Source organism: Helicoverpa armigera, chromosome 30, assembly GCF_030705265.1.
Source record: "Helicoverpa armigera isolate CAAS_96S chromosome 30, ASM3070526v1, whole genome shotgun sequence".
Taxonomy (NCBI): Eukaryota; Metazoa; Arthropoda; class Insecta; order Lepidoptera; family Noctuidae; genus Helicoverpa; species Helicoverpa armigera.
The window spans coordinates 2,162,035-2,183,038 of NC_087149.1; the positions used below are offsets into that span (position 1 = coordinate 2,162,035).

A 21,004-nucleotide genomic window follows, 5' to 3' on the forward strand; every position below is an offset into this window, starting at 1 on the left:
TCCGACTGCGCGGAGTAGGTCCCATCATAATTGCGAAAAGTCTACATCTGTCTGTTGCGCTTCCACGCCTAAACTACTTTACCAATTTAAATAACATTTAGCACACACATTGTCCAGAAACTAAGAGAGACCAAAGGCTGCTTTTTACCCTAAAAAAAACATACTTTCAGTCCATACTGGTGTCAGAAGTGGTCCCGCACACGGAGTCTCGCTCGGTTGTAATAAAGCTCGCCGCGCTGAATATAGTCATACTGAGCGGAACTCGGTTAACTAGCGAAGTGACGCAATGTACTGTTGAACTGGAGCTACTGTTGAGGAACAAGAAATTGTCTTATGAGGAAGCTAATACTGTAAGTATACTAATTTTTATTGAAATATATAAAACATGCAAACACATCATCCTCCAAGCCTTTTTCCCAACTATGTTGGGCTCGGCTTCCAGTCTAACCGGATGCAGCTGAGTACCAGTGCTTTACAATGGAGCGACTGCCTATCTGACCACCTCAACCCAGTTACCCGGGCAACCTAATACACCTTTTTTAGACTGGTGTACCCGTTACGACTGCCAAGGATGTTCAATGACAGTCGGGACCTACAGTTTAACGTGCCATCCGAAACACAGTCATTGGTGTCTAAGATATACTTACACACGATATTATCACTTACAAGATAAACTGAGAAAAATTGCATTGGTACTTGCCTGACCTGGAATCGAACCCACGACCTCATACTTGAGAGGTTGGTTCTTTGCCCACTAGGCCACCACGACATATCTATTTATCTGAAGATGAATATTTTTAATGAAGAATTTTTGAGAGTTGTAACCTGTAACCAGAAAGTGGTTTAATTGATTCTGCTCATTGTTCTCTAGTTTTTCATGTTCTTTGCACAGACATAAAGTCCTAAACCCGAATCTGTCAAATGTTACCAATCGAACATTAACCTTCCACTATTGTAATAAGGTTGAAAATCTATTGAAGACATTAGACAGATTGAGCTAGGTTTTCAGTACCTATATTAAACCTTTTCCTTGCAGATATCATGGAGTATAAATTCCAATGCTTCCAACAGTGAGACTATGTTGTTAACAGCTATAATGTACTCCGATAATCTGCCCTCGTCTATGAGAGACGATATTATTGTCAACGGGATTTTGAAGGCTTCGGAAGATGTGAGAAAAGTGAGTACAAAAGTCTTTATTTGATATTATAAAGATAACTTTCTTTGAAGAACGTTTAAATCTTTATTTCAGGAAGTTATTTGAAGAGTTTATTAATAATTCTTTCAGTGTTAGATAGTCAATTTAAAAATCTCTTGAAAATGGTAGGTATATAATGGTAGCTAAGTAATAAAGATTCCACCGAATTTCATCTAGCTATAGCTACATTTTTAGCCGACGTTAAAAAAGGACTGTGCCTAAATCATGTCTTAAGAAAGTCACACATGGGACTGTTTCTAGAATAATTTATTCGATTCTAGGCTTTGTCTTTAAGACACTTATGGGACTAATTAACCGACTTCCTAAAAAGGAGGTTCTCAGTTTGACTTGAATCTATATTGATCATAGTATTAATCACACTTAGGAGAGTGTTTAGGTATACTGTTTAAGACAGTACAATTTTTGACCGACTTCAAAAAAGCACAATGCCAAAATAGTGTTGTAAGAAAGATACTTATAAGTCTTTTTCATAAGTAAATTACTTTGAGGACTATTTAACCGACTTCAAAAAAGGACTATGAGTCTTTTTCAAAAACTTGTCTTAAATATACTTATAGGAGAAGGGTTTACATATATTTATTTATTTCCACCAAACATACACTATTTTTACAGGTGCCACCCAATGCAATAGCGTAGTTATTTCTACATACACTTATTTAACATTTACAAAACTTAATACCTACTTAACCATAAACAAACTAAACTAATACAAAAAATAAACTAAAATGTCAGTTGTATCCAATAGATAACATAGCATATGCGGCTCTGGTAAGTTCATTCGTAGTGCAATGAAACAGATCTAACCGTTGTGACAAAGCGTTAAGCGCACGCAGCGCCCGCGTGAGAGGCGCTCGCTGCAGCAGGTTAGTGCGCGCGGGTGGCACGCTCAGCAGCGGCGGCCGGCGCCGGCGCCCCACGTACCCGTCCGGGACACACAGCGACACCGTGCTCAGAACTCCAGGATTGTGAATTTTGCCACTCATAACTTTCCATAGGTAAACAGCGAGAGCGACCTCCCTTCTAACTTCCAATCTGTAATACCCTATCATACCCAGTATGAACAGCGTAGGATATAATAGTGGATATCCTGGGTACACACCGTATTGCTTTAAGTACATGAACCTCAAAAATTTATTTTGTATCCTTTCCAGCATTAATTGATATTTAGTTTCATATCGTTGTATTGTAGGCAGCAGTAATAGCGGTGGTTGTGCTGAGCCTGCGAGCCGGCTCAGACCAGCACCTGTGCACATGGCGAGCTCTGCTGCACAACACCAGCGCTGTGCAGCTCTGTGCACAAGCTGTGCAGCATGTGCTAGAAGTAGCTGTCAATGTTATACACATCCCGCCCCAAAACATCTAGCTATAGCTACAGTTTTACATATATCGTTGTATTGTAGGCAGCAGTAATAGCGGTGGTTGTGCTGAGCCTGCGAGCCGGCTCAGACGAGCACCTGTGCACATGGCGAGCTCTGCTGCACAACACCAGCGCTGTGCAGCTCTGTGCACAAGCTGTGCAGCATGTTCTAGAAGTAGTTGTCAATGTTATACACATCCCGCCCCAGAACATCTAGCTATAGCTACAGTTTTACATATATCGTTGTATTGTAGGCAGCAGTAATAGCGGTGGTTGTGCTGAGCCTGCGAGCCGGCTCAGACCAGCACCTGTGCACATGGCGAGCTCTGCTGCACAACACCAGCGCTGTGCAGCTCTGTGCACAAGCTGTGCAGCATGTGCTAGAAGTTGTTGTCAATGTTGCTGGGGATCCTGAAACGGTATGTATAGTTTTAAATTACATATCTATACTAATATTATAAAGCTGAAGAATTTGTTTATTTGTTTGTTTGTTTGAACGCGCTAATCTCAGGAACTACTGGTCCGATTTGAAAATTTCTTTCAGTGTTAGATAGCCCATTTATCGAGGAAGGCTATAGGCTACTTTTTATCCCGGTACGGGAAGTAGTTCCCACGGGATGCGTGTGAAACCGCTGGCAGAAGCTAGTTACTGTTACAGCATTTTTATCGTCCCACTGCTGGGCTGCGGCCTCCTCTCACACGGAGAAGGATTGAGCATTAATCACCACGCTTGCTCAATGCGGGTTGCTGATTTCAGACTATATAGTCCAGGTTTCCTCAAGATGTTTTCCTTCACCTTTTTAACTTGCTGGTGTCTAAGATATACTTAGAAAGTACATACAAAGTTAGAAAAGTTGCATTGGTACTTGCTTGACCTGAAATCGAACCCGCACCCTCATACTCGAGAGGTTGGTTCTTTGCCCACTAAGCCACCACGACTTTTTTCGAATCAGCTAATAAATAATTAAACAAACCAACACTGTATTTGAAGATATTTATCTATTCCACAGACATATGAAGATATAAAGCCGAGTCTACACCTCCTGTCAATCCTGCTAAACTTGCAAAACATAGAACCTTACTTAGAAGACTGGTGCATAGCTTTCAGGCCGACTGTGGTACATCTGTCTAAACTGTACAATGTACCACCCGTGGAAATGTTGACTGAAACAGATGATAATCAGGTTTGTAATTAAAATATGTATTTTTCAGTGTATCGTAAGGAATTATGCATACTTTAGACTAGTTGTACCTGGTACAAATGGTACATGTACCACTTGCATCTGGTACAATTGGTACAAAGCACCACTGTTACCTGGTACAATGTACCACTTGCATTTGGTACAACTGGTACAATTTACGACTACTGGTACAAATGGTACAATGCATTACTTGTACCTGGTACAATGCATCAGGTACTTGGTACAACTGGTATAGTGTGCCACTCCTGTTACAAATGGTACGGTAGACCGCACATCAGTGGTAACTGTCATGCACTTTAACTCAATAGTAATAAGTACGATTTTCCTATAAAACTTACCACTGACCTGAAGCTGACTGTACAATGCACCACTGGTACAATGTAAATGGATATTAAATGAAATGTGATACCTGGTACAGCTGGTACAATGTACCACACCTGGTACAATGCACCATTGGTACTTGGTACAACTGGTACAAATGGAACAATGTACCAGTGGTACCTGGTACGAATGGTACAATGCCCAACTTGAACCTCTTACAACTTGTACAATGTACCATGCCTAGTACAATTTCGCCACTGGTACCTGGTACAACTGGTACAAATGGTACAATGTACCAAATGGTACATTTACAATTTACTACTTTCATCTGCTACAAATGGTACAATATACCACTCCTGGTACTACTGGTACATTACTTTTGAATGAACCTATGATAATTTTATTTACAGATAATGTATGTGGAAAAATTTGAAGATGACACAGTACTTAATCATTTGTTATCTACTTTGACTACGAAGACGGAACATAGACAGAATCATACATTGACTGCTTTGTATGTAAGTAAAAATACATACTTGTATATAAAACTCATCATCATCCTCCGAGCCTTTTCCCAACTATGTTGTGGTCGGCTTCCAGTCTAACCGGATTCAGCTGAGTACCAGTTCAGCTTTACAAGGAGCGACTGCCCTATCTGAACTTCTCAACCGGGCAACCCGATACCCCTGGCTAGACTGGTGTCAGATTTACTGGCTTCTAACTACCCGTAACGACTGCCAAGGATGTTCAATGACAGCCAGGACCTACAGTTTAACGTGCCATCCGAAACACAGTCATTGGTGTCTAAGATATATTATAATATATGGTGTTATATCACAAAATAAAACGTTCAATTTTGTTTTCAGACAATAATATCAAAACAGGACACAGATTACAAAGTTCTGTCTAAAGTGCTCTCTAAAATAGAAGCTTCAATTGAGAACAACGCTGAAAATCTTGATAAACGACAACTATCTATGGTAAGTTTAGTTCATATACACCTAGACAATAAAATCATCAATACATTTATGAATTAACTATTTTAAATGTTTATGTATTTCTCTGCTAAAAGGATATTAATATTATGAATGTGAAAGTGACTCCGTATGTTTGTCTGTCCGGCTTTCAAGCCAAAACTACTGATACGATTTAAATGATATGTGGTACATAGACAGTCAAGAGCCTGAGAAAGGACTTGGGCTACTTTTTAACCGGCTGCGGGAAGTAGTTTTCTCGGAACACGGGAAACAACTCATAATGAAACAAACAGTCAATTTTCTATACTAATATTATAAAGAGGAAAAGTTTGTTTGTTTGGTTGGATGGAAATGGATAAAGTCAAAAACTACTGGACTGATTTTAAATATTCTTACACCATTAGAAAGCTATATTATCTGTGAGTAACATAGGCTATATTTTATCCCGATGCGGGCAGTAGCTCCCACGGGACGCGGGTGAAACCGCGGGAAAACGGCTAGTATCAAATATTTTTATATAATATAATTTTTGTTTTTTTAGATAATAAATCAACTAAAACTGTTAAAATCCAAAGCTGTAACGGATACCAAAGACGCTAGAATATTTCAGAAAGATGTTACCATGTTTTTAGGTAAGTTTTATATCTAAACTCATACTTAATTGTTTATTAGCATTACATACATTATACAGATACATTTTATAGTTTACGAAACAATATGGGCCCTATAGGGCAGTCGCTCCTTGTAAAGCACTGGTACTCAGCTACATCCGGTTAGACTGGAAGCCGACCCCAACATACTTGGGAAAAAGGCTCGGAGGATATATAGAGGGACTTAAGTTATAATTATACTTAACAACATATTAATTAGTGTAAATATGAGTGTCGGTGTGAGTTTGTGTGCATGTGTGTGTTTGTGGTCATGTTATAAAGCTGAAGACTTTGCTTATTTTAACTAGCTTATCACAAGAATTTCTCTGAAAAAAACTTTACAAAAAAAATTTTTTTCGAATGATCCATATGATAATGAATATATATTTTATATACATATACAATGTGTCCCGGGGATAAGTGACCGCCCGAAATTTTTTGAATATTTGTACAAAATTAAGGATAATTTCATTTATATTTTTGAAAAAAATCATTAAAAAAAATTTATTGTCAGGCCTGTTAATAACAGGCTTTGCTCTTTTTTTTCAAATTTCAACTGACTGTATTTTTGCATTTGTTTGAAATAGCAGCAAACATTGTTGTGAGCTATTGTAGGAAATATCATGTAGTTTATTAATAAATTAAAAGAAAGTGATATTAAGGGGGCATTTATTGGACTTATTTTGAAAAAACTGAAAAAAAGGCGTTATTTTCTTTTTTTTCTAATAAATGTTTTATTACATTTTTGTTATGTTTGATAATTTTAATTGATAAACTATGATGTCGGCTAGTCAATAAAGAAAAAAGAATTTAAAAAGATGTAAAAACTAAGGAAATATCTTAAAAAAACTGCAGCACGTCACAGTATTTACAAAAAATCATTAAAAAAAAAACCAAAGTCGGTAAGTCCCAAATATAAAGGAAATTATCCTTAATTTTGTACAAATATTCAAAAAATTTCGGGCGGTCACTTATCCCTGGGACACATTGTATATATTTAGGTTAAGTTAGTGATTATTGTATTTTAGTTATAGCTTCTTTTCTTTCTACGCACTCTATCTGCATCTCTTTCTATTCTAACTGTCTCATAACGGGCCAGCTGGAAGAGATTTCTAATGAAATAAGCTGTGCCTTTGTACTATCTGTTCTATTTTTCTTCTTGTCTGTATTCTGTGTGTGTACATAAACTGTTAAATTAATGACGTCAGAGTGGATATAAATATATTTTTTCTAATCTACAGGTAAATATGGACGTTTAACTGGTGAAGAGAACTTCACGGAAGATGTCTACGCATTGAATTTAAAAAACAAACTCACTTTGAATATACCTAATATTGTGGAAGGGACTACTTTTAAGGTAACTAACTGAATTTACAAAACTGCTGCACACATAGAGATCATAACTTTTTGATAACATAAACGCCAGAATTCCCGTTGCCCGGGTAATTGGGTTGAGGAGGTCAGATAGGCAGTCGCTCCTTGTAAAGCACTGGTACTCAGCTGCATCCGGTTAGACTGGAAGCCGACCCCAACATAGTTGGGAAAAAGGCTCGGAGGATTTAGTGCATATTATATTTTAGTGCATATGAAAAAAGTAAACTCTGATTAGTTCTTTAACCGACTTCCCAAAAGGGAGCGTGTCTTACTTTGGATGTTTGTATGTTTTACTTCAGCAGCTAAAGTTATTTTTATTTATCTTTGCAGATAGATCTCCAACGAATATTTCAATTATGTTTACTGAGAGGAGATACCGAAGCTCTGTACTGTCTACTAGCCATTTTAACTGCAAGCTGTAAGTATTTACTATATATTTATTTAACTAGAGTGGAGACCACGCCTCGGAAAACGTAGTGTAGGACGTCCTCAGGCACGGTGGAGTGATGACTTGCGCAAGACGGCTGGCAGGAGCTGGATGCGAGAAGCCGAAAATCGATCTCAGTGGCGTGCACTTGGAGAGGCCTATGTCCAGCAGTGGACTGCGATAGGCTGATGATGATGATGATGATGATTTATTTAACTAGCCATCTCTCGCGGATTTACTCGCATCCCGGGGAAGTAGGTACTATACAACTCTTATTCCCTTAATCTACACCAAACTAATATTATAAAGCAGCAAACAGTTTTCGTCTGCTTGCTTGTTTCCTTGTTTGGACCCTAAAAACTCCGAAAGTACTGAACCGATTTGAAAAATTCTTTCCCTGTTGGGAAGCTACATTGTTCCCGAGTAACATATGCTATATGTTACCCCGGTGCGGTATGTCGTGTCCGCAGTATGTGAGACGACGCACGCTAGCACACAAGCGGCCTGCATCCGCGTCGTGCACGTGACACACACACACACACACATAGACGTGTGTGTGGCGCTAGCTATGTGTCACACTGCTGCGAGCGTTCAGGATATTATGAAGGTGAGGAAAACCATAGATTAATAAACTAACAAATATTTGAAATACAACTATAGAATATTATGTGTTTTTAGTTGATACTCTTCTGTCATATAACCATTGGGGATAGGTCATTAGCTAAAGCAACGCTTGGCGCGATCGGCCTGTGGATAAGTGAGCATCCTGTCATGACGAGTTCTTTCTTGTTTCGGAAGACACGTAATATTGAGGGGTCGTCACAGGTAGTCAGAATCCAGAAACTCTTATCTAGAGATACTGGATTGCCTGGAAAAGTGGGTTGGGGAGGTCAGATAGTAGTTCCATTTGGCACAATGGTACTTGGCTGTAATCGGATAGACTAGCAACCGACCCCAACATAGTTGGGAAAAGGCTAGATTTATGATATTAGAATTAAATTTACCCCTGTTTCAACTTACCCTATTCTCTCTTTACATTATTTTTATGTTTCACAGGCTATTACAGAAGAATTATGTCCTAAAGTAAGGAGTAAACTGTCAGACTGTCTACAATTTCTTCTGACTCACGACCCCGGCTCTGAAACTACGTCAGAACTTCTGAAGTTGGTGGGCGAACGAGCTGTGTTAATGATAAGCCGAGACGAATGTAAGTAGTGCTTAAACACATAATAGTTTAAAAGAAAAATACTGCTAGAAGTTCTAGTTCTAAAAACATATTTTTTTCTATTAATAGTAAGTTCTACTGGCAATTCTAATACTCGTATTTTTTGTGTCTGTGATGGCTTGGCGTATTGATAAATAGACAGGGCAATATTTTTAATGCAGTATTTTTTTAAAGTAATTTATATTCTATTACATATCAATAAATCGATTAGCGGTACCAATGTTTTCTGACCTCCTCAACCCAGTTACCCGGGCAACCCAATACGCCTTAGTTAGACTGGCGTCAGACTTACTGGCTTCTGACTACCCGTGACGACTGCCAAGGATGTTCAATGACAGCCGGGACCTACAGTTTGACGTGCCATCCGAAGCAGTCGTTGGTGCCTAAGATAAACTTAGAAAGTACATAAAAACTTAGAAAAGTTGCATCCATTGTATATAAATATGGTTACTATATTAAATCTTGTTTTCAGCACCCACATTCATCCCAGGACTAGACATAACCAGAGCATTTTTATCAGCTCTAACCGACAACAACAATCTTACAACGGAACATCTACCAACGATACTAAAATATACTTCGAAAGCGCCACAAAATTACTTCGAAATATTCAATACAGCATCCGATATATTTATTGAGAAAATCGATCTATTCAATGAGACACAAATTATGGATACTATAGTTCAAATTTTGGAACATTTTTCGACAAATATTTTTACTGTCGACGCAATAGTTAGAACATCGGCTTGTATCACATATGGCAGCGAAGTTATTAATATAGAATACCATCTAAACACTATATTAAGTTTCATAAAAAGAGTCATCGAAAAGAAGAATTTAAAGCCAATAATTTTAATAGAAATTGTACTAAAAATGTGCAAGAAATTAACAATAATTTCGCCACAATTTTTGAACCTGGTAACATTATTGGCGTCCATTAATTTAAATTTTGAATTAGAGAATGATGATCGAAAGAAAGTCGTTGATTTTCAAAATGGCGCCCTACTTCATGAATTGATGAAGATAAAGTTGGATGAAATGGATGATTTCAAAGTAAATTCGGCATTATTATTTTTGAAAGAATATGCTGTTGAATTGAAAGAAACTTGTGTTGAGGTAAGTTTTTCATAATATACAATACTTTTTAGGGTTCCGTACCCAAAGGGTAAAACGGGACTCTATTGTGTTCGCTCCTCTGTCCGTCCGTCTGTCCGGCACCAGGCTGTATCTCATGAACCGTGATAGTTAGAGAGTTGAAATTTTTACAGATGATGTATTTATGTTGCCGCTATAACAACAAATACTCAAAACTATAATAAAATAAATATTTCGGGGGGCTCCCATACAACACACGTGATTTTATGCTCATTTTTGCTCGATATCCATAAATACATATAGAATATAAGATTTGGATGGTACGGAACCCTTCGTGAGCTAGTCCGACTCGCACTTGGCCGCTATTAATGACCATATAACAGTGTTTAGGAAAATACGAAATACTAAGAGTAGACTATCTGTAAACCAAAGGAGATTGGGCAAGAATGTATGAAGTTTGGTCCAAATGTCCACCACGAACGAAACCTATATAATTAAATAGTCCACTTAATTTAGAGTAACTTTTATTAAGAAAGTAAAAAAAAAACAATGCCGAAAAAAAGTTATAGCCAAAAATGTATTCTTAATTTTCGGTAGTTTTTGTATGTTATCATTATTATTTTTTATTTTATTCCACTTCCATTTCCGCACTTTATCTAAAACTAAGTTAAGTAAGACACATTTGCATATAAACAGCCCATATTTTTTTGCCCGATGGATGTACAAATCACTAACCAATTGAGGCGCCAGAAGTACTTGATTATACTCAGCGGTGCCTGGATCTAAGAAAGTTCGATGTAACTGGTGGTGTCTTCTATCTAATAATGAACAATTCTATTTTGTCAGAAGTTACTGAAAGTACGAAAATCGAACATCACGAAAAGTAATTGAAGAAATGAAATTGTAAAAATCTATAAAATGTTTTATTTGATTTCGCCATAACTTTTTTCTGGCATTATATTTTTTTATACTTTCATAACAAAAAATGTTCTATATTTAACGGGCTATCTAGCCATATAGGTCTCGTTCGTGGTGGACATTTGGACCGGAATCGCCCAATCTCCTTTATTAAAATCGGTTGTGTACAACCATTTTCAACTTCAGAAATGCAAAGTTAAAACAAACTCTACTTTATTGAAATACCATTGTTTTTTTTTCAGAAAACCCTCAACTGTCTAGCAAGGATCATCGAACACATACCTCCGAGTACAGTGTTACTAGTTAAAAAAAATCTTACATCTTGTCTTACCACCTACAAAAATGATTCAACTCACTCACCTACAATTATTCAAAGCTATGAAAAATGGTGCAAAAAACTCGATTTACAAAACATAACCGAATGTATAGAAAATAAAACTTTTATATCAGAATTTCAAGAAAAATACTCCGAAATTGTTCACGCTTTGAAAGTTTTTTCTGAGATATTCAAAACTCCGATCTTAGAAATGACAAATTGGACTCTACTTTTGGTCAAAAATTTGTCTCAGGAAAACATTCAATGGAGCAAATTGTTCCTATTGGATGTATTTTCGGTGTCCGAAATATGTCTTTCGGAATCCGATTTTGAACTGATTTTAGAGGAATATATAGATTTTGTTAAAAGCTATATTAGTGTATATTTTCAAAGGTTAATAAAAAAGCCTTTTGTGGTTAAAATTGAGAAATGTGAGTTGCTAATAGAAGTAATTGAGTATTTTTCGAAAAATTTCAAGGAAGATAATTTGCAGAGCGTTTTGGATTTTGTTGATCATGTAAGTAAAATATATTTACTAATATTATAAAGCTGAAGAGTTACTGGACCGATTTGAAAATTAATTTTATTGTAGGATATAGGCTATACCTAACGCCCGCGGTGTTATCCACGTCCCTAAGAAGTACGTACCCGGATAGGAATCTACTTTTTTTGAGGATGGTTAAAAAGTAGTCTATACGTCATTCTGATGTATATAAATTTATGTATATTACCGCAAAGATTCATCAATTTGTTGGTGAAGAAGGAACACACTTTCACGTTTATAATTTTAGTTGTATTTTTTACCGATTTCCCAAAAAGAGGAGGTTGTCAGTTCTCATGTTTGTTTAGTGTGCGTTCGCGCAGCGGAATGTTGTTGAATTTAAAGATTTTAATTATGCAGATAATTAGTGTAAGACGTCCTATAATTGTGTATGGTAAATAAAAATTTGTGTATGCAGCCATTGTGGAGAAATTCACCAAAAACAGATTCCGCTGGGCGAACGTTGGCGAACGTTGTCCTGGCGGAACTTTTTTTAATCCATAGACTTTAGAAGAAAAGAGATGTGTCCGAAAATTAGTGTGTATTTGTGTATAATTGATTATGTATGAATGAAATCAGTGCATGCATAAACTTCGGAGAAATTCAAGTTTCCGCTACGCGAACGTTTGGCCATTAGCTAGTTTTCATATAAAGCGCTTACATAGAGAGCTGTAGATTTTTACATACGTTGTTTTGAATTTGTTTATATTTGTTTAAAAAACAGGTTTAGAAAAAGTCGTAGGGTTTAAAAGATAAAAATATAAACGTAAAATACACTTATTAGGTCTTAGTTCTTAAAGTATGCAGTTTGGGGTCTAGATTTTCACGTTTACACAAACCTTGTAAGTGTCTCCAACATGTTGCCAAGTATCAATGATGTTCCGTTAGTAATTAAAAAGTTATAGGATATTTTACCATGAACAGATCACTGTTTACATAGCAGTCGAATATCACGACGTTCTAAAGGAATTGCATGGTAAAATGTATGCCAATAATTAGTTTAATCATTCAACTATTCACTTGCAAAATTTCATGTCATTAAATTCAGTAATTAAAGAAAGACAATTATAATACTGACGGAGCATCGAAACCCTCCATAATCCGACCAAGTTCGGATAGCTACAAAAAAGCGTCCGTGCCATTGTCTAAGCAACGTTCTTAACTTGGTAGGTTAGTATTTATTAATTTGGTACAGTTGCGTACACAAGCGTTAGGAAAAAATAAAACACATGTATTTCTTGATTGAAAAATATTTTTTTAATAATAATGCTACTATCTACGATAAAAATAAATCTTCAATTAACAAGTACTTCTCTATTTAAATATCCGTGTACAAAAATATTTTTATTATTATTACTTACATAAATTACTTGACTACGTGATTAAAAATAACGTTAATAAACGTTACGTATTTTAACTAAAATGTCGTAGATAGTGGCATTATTATTAAAAAAATATTTTTCATTCAAGATATGCAATTGTTTTATTTTTTCCTAACGCTTGTGTACGCAACTGTACCATATTAATAAATATACTAACCTTCCAAGTTAAGAACGTTGCATAGACATATGGCACGGCCGCTTTTTTGTAGCTATCCGAACTTGGTCGGATTATGTAGGGTTTCGATGCCCCGTCAGTATTATAATTGTCTTTCTTTAATTACTGAATTTAATGACATGAAATTTTGCAAGTGAATAGTTGAATGATTAAACTAATTATTGGCATACATTTTACCATGCAATTCCTTTAGAACGTCGTGATATTCGACTGCTTTGTAAACAGTGATCTGTTCATGGTAAAATATCCTATAACTTTTTAATTACTAACGGAACATCATTGATACTTGGCAACATGTTGGAGACACTTACAAGGTTTGTGTAAACGTGAAAATCTAGACCCCATACTGCATACTTTAAGAACTAAGACCTAATAAGTGTATTATACGTTTATATTTTTATCTTTTAAACCCTACGACTTTTTCTAAATCTGTTTTTAAACAAATATAAACAAATTCAAAACAACGTATAAAAATCTACAGCTCTCTATGTAAGCGCTTTATATGAAAACTAGCTAATGGCGCAATTTCTCCGAAGTTTATGCATGCACTGATTTCATTCATACATAATCAATTATACACAAATACACACTACACTTTCTTCTAAAAGTCTATGGATTAAAAAAAGTTCCGCCAGGACAACGTTCGCCAACGTTCGCCCAGCGGAATCTGTTTTTGGTGAATTTCTCCACAATGACTGCATACACAAATTTTTATTTACCATACACAATTATAGGACGTCTTACACTAATTATCTGCATAATTAAAATCTTTAAATTCAACAACATTCCGCTGCGCGAACGCACACGTTTGTTTACTATTCCAGTTATGGCCAAATTTCGTCCAAACTCGTCCGTTTGACGACAAAATAATCGTTAAAAAAATGTTAGAATTTGTAAGCATAGAAGAAGATATAATATATTAATTAATATACTCTCGTATTACTTGCATTATTAAAAAAAAAGTTTTGATATATATATTTTTCCCCAGTTATGGCCAAATAATATTTTTTACGAAAAATATTTATTATTCTTTATATCTAATATTCTTTACAAAAAATATCTACTATTCCAGTTATGGCCAAATTTCGTCCAAACTCGTCCGTTTGACGACAAAATATCGGTACTACTGAATGTTCTGCGCTTACCCAAGTCTGTGGGCTTACACAACGCGGTCGTGAAGTGGGGGATTGACGTGCTATCTTCTGATGCGAGTATGGACGAGAGTCTTTATCAAATCCATACATTGTATTGTAATATAATGCTTAACAAAGTTGGTTTATGTGTCTTGCTGGTTTTCTATAACTGTCTTCAAGGTCCCATACCAAGTATTTCTTAGGTTCTTGTTATCTCCTTGTGAAATTTGCCTCAATTGGGCCAGCCATTTTACCGTAAAATTGTTATAAACCAACTTATTCCGCGTCTATAGAGGTTAAGCCGCGTTTATAGTATTAATAAGGATAGATTCGGAAAAGAAGTAAAAATAAATAAACCATTGCATTATTTGCACTTATATTCTTAGCAAGTAAAATATTGATTTATTTTTATTGAAATATTTTTGTAAAAAATATCTATTATTCCAGTTATGGCCTCATTTCGTCCAAACTCGTCCGTTTGACGACAAAATATCGGTACTTCTAAATGTTCTGCGCTTACCCAAGTCTGTGGGCTTACACAACGCGGTCGTGAAGTGGGGGATTGACGTGCTATCTTCTGATGCGAGTATGGACGAGAAGATTAAGGTGTTCGCTTGTTTACCTGCCGGAGAAGAGTATGGGTAAGTGTTTTTAGGCTACTGTAATCTGTATAACTTTTGCCAGTCAATATTGAACCTTGGAGTTAAGGGATAAAGTTGAAAATCTATTGAAGAAATTTGACAAGTGTGCTGTGCTGGCTTCTGGACTAGGAAGTGTAAAATAAGGTGACTTTTTTAATGGAATAGCCAGATAAGGGTTTTCTAAAGCATACTAGTGTTTTTTTTATACTTTGTTGGGGTCGGTTTCTGTTTGTGTGTTAACCGGGTGCAGCTGAGTTCCAGTGTGCCACAAGGAGCGACTGCCTATCTGACCTCCTCAACCCAGTTACCCGGGCAACCCAATACCCCTTGGTTAGACTAGCGTCAGATTTACTGGCTTCTGACTACCCGTAACGACTGCCAAAGATGTTTAAGGCGAGGAATTGGTCAACAATAATTCCATAACCGGCACGCGCATCTAAGGCGCCAAAAGGGGTCGGAGCGTCTGAGCGGGGCGAGGATAACAATACGCGCGCTAGCTTATAACTAAAAGTCGTAAGCGACAAAATGGTTTTGTAATTTTATTATTTAGAAATGATAATTTGATAAAAATTCCTTCTACAATTTTAAAGAGTATGTACATACTCAACTACTAAAAAAGTTAAGAGGCTTAAATCGGTCCCGTTTGCCAATAATATGTGAATCTCTTTTTAAAAAGAGGTATGTTTGATATATTTTTCTCTGTTATAAAAGTTACCTAATCATGTTTTGACGTCTAACAAAATGAGGTTTATATCATGAACTTTCAGGTAACCAAGTTGTATTTTGATCCGTTTTGTATTTACTGAGAAAAATTGACATCCATTGCGCCAAAAATTCCAATTCGTCCTCTTAACTTCTCTGCCTTGCTTTAGCGTAGTCTCTGAGTTTCTAGTCTCTTTATATTTTTATATTTGTATCTTTTAGCACAATCTACCGCAGCTTCGTATCATACCTGCCGGTGCGTTTGTCAGAGCTGCAAGGGCGGTACATACCTCCGTTCCGGGCGCTGCTAGACGCGCTCGCTAATAACATGGATATGACTCTATTTGTCATTGTCATTACGCATAATAATGAGTCATTGAACATCCTTGGCAGTCGTTACGGGTAGTCAGAAGTCAGTAAGTCTGTCACCAGTCTTACCAAAGCTTACTGGGTTGTCCGGGTAACTGGGTTGAGGAGGTCAGATAGGCAGTCGCTCCTTGTAAAGCACTGGTACTCAGCTACATCCGGATAGACTGGAAGCCGACCCCAATATAATTGGGATGGAGCTCGGAAGATGATGATACTATTTATTCTACTATGTTTTATTTCAGCACATATCTTACTTTGGCCGGCTTTTTATTCTACTATTTTTTCACACATTCTACCGTACCTTGGCCAATGTTTTTAACCAACTTAAAAAAAGGAGGCTCTCAGTTTGACCTGTTTTTAATTCTTTTAAATACCTATATATTTTATTATTGTTTTAGTCCAATCTACCGCAGCTTTGTATCATATCTGCCGGTGCGTCTGTCAGAGATACAAGGGCGATACATACCTCCGTTCCGGGCGCTGCTAGACGCGCTCGCTAATAACATGGATATGACTTTATTTGATATTGTCATTATTTTACTGCTAAGTTTCATCAAAATCCATAGATTTAAACTTTCCTGTTCTGGTAGTCAGAAGTCAGTAAGTCTGTCACCAGTCTTACCAAAGCTTACTGGGTTGCCCGGGTAACTGGGTTGAGTAGGTCAAATAGGCAGTCGCTCCTTGTAAAGCACTTGAACTCAGCTGCATCCGGATAGACTGGAAGCCGACCCCAATATAGTTGGGATGGAGCTTGGAAGATGATGATACTATTTATTCTACTATTTTGCATTTCAGCACATATCTTCCTTTGGCCGGCTTTTATTCAACTATTTTTAACACATTCTACCGTATCTTGGCCGATTTTTTTTACCCGACTTTAAAAAAAACGAGGTTCTCAGTTTGACCTGTTTTTAATTCTTCTAAATACCTATATATTTTATTATTGTTTTAGTCCATTCTACCGCAGCTTCGTATCATACCTGCCGGTGCGTCTGTCAGAGCTGCAAGGGCGGTACATACCTCCGTTCCGGGCGCTGCTAGACGCGCTCGCTAATAACATGGATATGACTCTATTTGATATTGTCATTACTTTGGCTGGGGGTAAGATTCATTAAGCATTTGCCTAGATTTTTAATTGATTTTAAGAAAAAGGTGTTTTTAAACGGCATAATAAGCCTTACATAGCCCTTTCCCAAGTATGTTGGGGTCGGCTTCCAGTCTAACCGGATACAGCTGAGTACCAGTGTGCCACAAGGAGCAACTGCCTATCTGATCTCTTCTATCCAGTTACCCGGGCAGCAAAATGTACTACCTGCAAAATATAGTAAATGCTGATAAAGAATTGAGTATTGATGTTGTCATTCAATAATAAATATATAATGTTGCATTTTTTTAATGGGAAATAATCAAATGACTCCTCCCACTGTGGGTGCAGCGTGAGGGAGTGTCAGACTCTTACTGACTAAAACCCACCATGTTCCTTCTGAAGCTCTCTATGTACCAGCGCCGCGGTAACTCTTTCGAACAATCCCGCAGCCCCGGCAGAGTAAAAGTATAGTTATCGGCACGGATGTTGAGCTCTCGGCGGAAGAGTGGGGATCGCTTTTGCGCACCGTACGCATAAGGCAATAAGGCAGTAAATCGCTTCTGCGCAGGTGAAGGTCAGGGCTCAATATCCGTGCCGATAACTATAGACCTTATTTAAACATATTCTTTCCACAGGAGATGACACCACAGGCTGGTGGGATCAAGCCATAGAGGCTTGTATAACCTCCTTGGCTTCTAAGGAAGACATCAGAATTTACGACAAGGCGTATGCGAAAGCTAAGAGTTCCAACTCTTTGGGGGTCTGTAATCGAATATTTTTGCCGTTGTTAAGGTTAGAAATGTTTTTTTATTATTTGGTTTGGTGTTTTCCCGCGGTTTCATCTATGTCCCTTGGAAAATGCTTTCCTAACCTGATAAAAAGACGCCTATAACCTTCCTCGATAAATGGGTTGTCTAAAATTGAAGTCAATTTTCAAATAGGTAGATTTTTAAAATCAGTCTAGTAGTTCCTAAGATTAGCATTCAAACAAACAAACTGTCCAGCTTTATAATATTTGTGAAGACTGGCTTCCGCCGGTGGATTCACTCGCGTCCCGTGTGATAAATTTATACATAATGATAAATATACCTGTCTCGATAAATGGAATCACTGAAATAATTTTTCAAATCTGACCATTGAACCCTGAGATTAACGGGTTCAAACAAATATACAAACTCTTATGATGTTACTATACTTTAATCAATTGTATTTACAAAGTAAAAATTACTATTTAATAATAATTATCTTTCACAGGCATTCGTCCCGCAAATTTTGCGAGAAGTACATATCGACCATCATAACAGATCTATTCAATACACTCCGCGTCGGTTTCAAGGAGCCGGCTAACAACGACACGTATAGAAAACGACTCGTTTCGTACGCTATTGCGTTTAATATATTGCAGGTTGCGTTTGAGAAGGTGATATTTTAATCTTTATTCATGACTAGCTTCTGCCAGCGGTTTCATCCGTATCCCGTGGGAACTACTTCCCGTGCCGGGATAAAAAGTAGCCTATAGCCTTCCTCGATAAATGGGCTATCTAACACTGAAATAAATTTTCAAATCGGACCAGTAGTTCCTGAGATTAGCGCGTTCAAACAAACAAACAAACAAACTCTTCAGCTTTATAATATTAGTATAGACTAGCTTCCGCCCGCGTCAAGTTCGGTTATATCGCGTTTCCCAAGAAAACTCTTCAAAAGTCCGGAATAAAAACTATCCTATGTTCTTTCTCAAGGTCAACTCTATCTCTATACCAAATTTTATTTAAATCAGTTCAGTGGTTTAGACGTGAAAGCGTAACAAACAGACAGACAGACAGAGTTACTTTCGCATTTATAATATTAGTAAGGACAAGTCGTTTTCTCGCGGTTGCAACCGCGTCTCCTTATAGAACTACTGCTTGTAAAGGGATAAAATATAGCCTATGTTACTCGGGAAGAGTGTAGCTTTCTAATTATTCAGTAGCTTTTGATCCTTTTGGGTACAAAGAAACAAAAATATGATTCCTCTTTATTATATTAATATAGAAATCTGTGTACATAAGTTGAACATAGGTATTCACTTTTTTGAACTTTTAACGCTGATGAGAAAAAAAGGGTATAACTTTGACTGTTATGTGCATCTATTCGTGGCACCGTGGCTCTTTAACGGATGAACCGATTTGGATGCGGTTTCTTTTAGATGATAGCTGGTTAAGCATGTTCTTTTATATAATATTTTTTCCTTCCAGATATCAACAGAAGCTCTAGAAAACGGTCCTATCAACGAGAGCGCGGGTTCTCAAAAGCCCTGGTATTGCCTAGAGCAGGCGTGTAAATACTGTGTCACCGTGAGCTCTAAAGCTGTCTGTCCCACTGACGCAAGTCATGAGATGAAGACAACTTGCTTGTAAGTGAATTAATCTTTCATTTGCCTAGAGCAAAATCAAAAATAATTTATTCAAACTTGGCTGCAAAACAGCACTTCCATCATTCTCCGAGCCTTTTTCCCAACTATGTTGGGGTCGGCTTCCAGTCTAACCGGATTCAGCTGAGTACCAGTGCTTTACAAGGAGCGACTACCTATCTGACCTCCTCAACCCAGTTACCCGGGCAACCCGATACTCCTTGGTTAGACTGGTGTCAGACTTACTGGCTTCTGGCTACCCGTAACGACTGCCAAGGATGTTCAATGACAGCCCGGACCTACAGTTTAATGTGCCATCCGAAACACAGTCATTGGTGTCTAAGATATACTTAGAAAGTACATACAAACTTAGAAAAGTTGCATTGGTACTTGCCTGACCTGGAATCGAACCCGCGCCCTCATAATTGAGAGTTGGTTCTTTGCCCACTAGGCCACCACGACTTTTGTCAAAATGTTAAAAAGAATATGTGTCGTTAATTCCGTGAGACAATAAGGGTCAATTCCCACTGAAAGAGCAGCGGCCGGCAGCGGCCGGCAGCGGCCGTAATTGCAAGGGATTGAGCGCGAGCGCGGCGGGCCGCGCGGCGCCGCACCGCGCCGCGCTCTTACATTTTCCGTGCTCTTACGGCCGCTGCCGGCCGCTGCTCTTTCAGTGGGAATTGACCCTAAATCGAGGCTTGGACATGCAGCAAGAGTATCATGCACTGGTTGACGCTTCTCGTGACCAGAAGGCTGGCTATTACCTCGGACAAAGAATCAGCATGGCGACCCAACGAAGTAATGCTGCCAGCCTCTTGGGCACGCTCCCAGTTGACAGCGATGGGACGAAGTTTTTTATGCTTTTTAGTTTTTTTTTGTTTTTGTTTTTGCTAAGATAGTTTTTTATTTTTTTATTATACTTTTTGCACACATTGTACAAAAAAACAATGTACAAAGGCGGACTTATCGCCTTAGGCGTTCTCTAGCAGTCAACCTTTAGGTGGAGGAGATATTTCATGGCAGGTGCACTAAATATGTATATAAGACAAATCGAAAATATATAAACGTACATAGACTTATTATACATGCACATATATATATATATGTCACCGTAAGATTACAAACATCGTTAGATTACAATCTATCTCGAGAGATTGTAAACTGTCGAATTATTGTGAACCGTAACACCTGATTGCAATTTAACGCATTATTTTTCGCTATATTGTAATCTATCGATGAGAAATTGTCAAATTGTCAACTGTCCGAAAGCTCTCCCTGATTGGTCAGTCTTTTTGTAAGATCGACCAATCACGACCAGCCGTTCTGTTGCCATGGAGTTCTCGTAGAGTTAAGAATGAATTTGTGTTTGAAGACAAACTACCTAATTGTTTTGTTTTTTTTTTTTATAAAAGTTTCTTATAATTTTCCAATTTCATTTAAATAAAACTACTTTTACGGATTTTATCGTGGTCGGTTTTAAACGTCGGGATTAAATAATATAATA

The 21,004-nt window shown here is 37.4% G+C and overlaps 1 protein-coding gene across 1 annotated transcript in view; it reads left to right on the forward strand.

Annotated features, from left to right (window-relative positions):
- The window catches only part of LOC110383324 (uncharacterized), a 58,320-nt gene that overhangs the window by 5,215 nt on the left and 32,101 nt on the right, over positions 1-21,004 (forward strand). The window contains exons 8-27 of the mRNA XM_064042803.1: positions 171-350; positions 1,037-1,180; positions 2,409-2,552; positions 2,620-2,751; positions 2,831-2,995; positions 3,587-3,760; positions 4,510-4,617; positions 4,966-5,079; positions 5,618-5,708; positions 6,968-7,083; positions 7,431-7,518; positions 7,998-8,134; positions 8,584-8,734; positions 9,225-9,868; positions 11,008-11,598; positions 14,760-14,953; positions 16,977-17,125; positions 17,747-17,903; positions 18,366-18,531; positions 19,346-19,503. Coding sequence (XP_063898873.1) covers positions 171-350; positions 1,037-1,180; positions 2,409-2,552; positions 2,620-2,751; positions 2,831-2,995; positions 3,587-3,760; positions 4,510-4,617; positions 4,966-5,079; positions 5,618-5,708; positions 6,968-7,083; positions 7,431-7,518; positions 7,998-8,134; positions 8,584-8,734; positions 9,225-9,868; positions 11,008-11,598; positions 14,760-14,953; positions 16,977-17,125; positions 17,747-17,903; positions 18,366-18,531; positions 19,346-19,503 — 3,803 coding nt within the window. The remainder of the gene's footprint in view (positions 1-170; positions 351-1,036; positions 1,181-2,408; positions 2,553-2,619; positions 2,752-2,830; positions 2,996-3,586; positions 3,761-4,509; positions 4,618-4,965; positions 5,080-5,617; positions 5,709-6,967; positions 7,084-7,430; positions 7,519-7,997; positions 8,135-8,583; positions 8,735-9,224; positions 9,869-11,007; positions 11,599-14,759; positions 14,954-16,976; positions 17,126-17,746; positions 17,904-18,365; positions 18,532-19,345; positions 19,504-21,004) is intronic.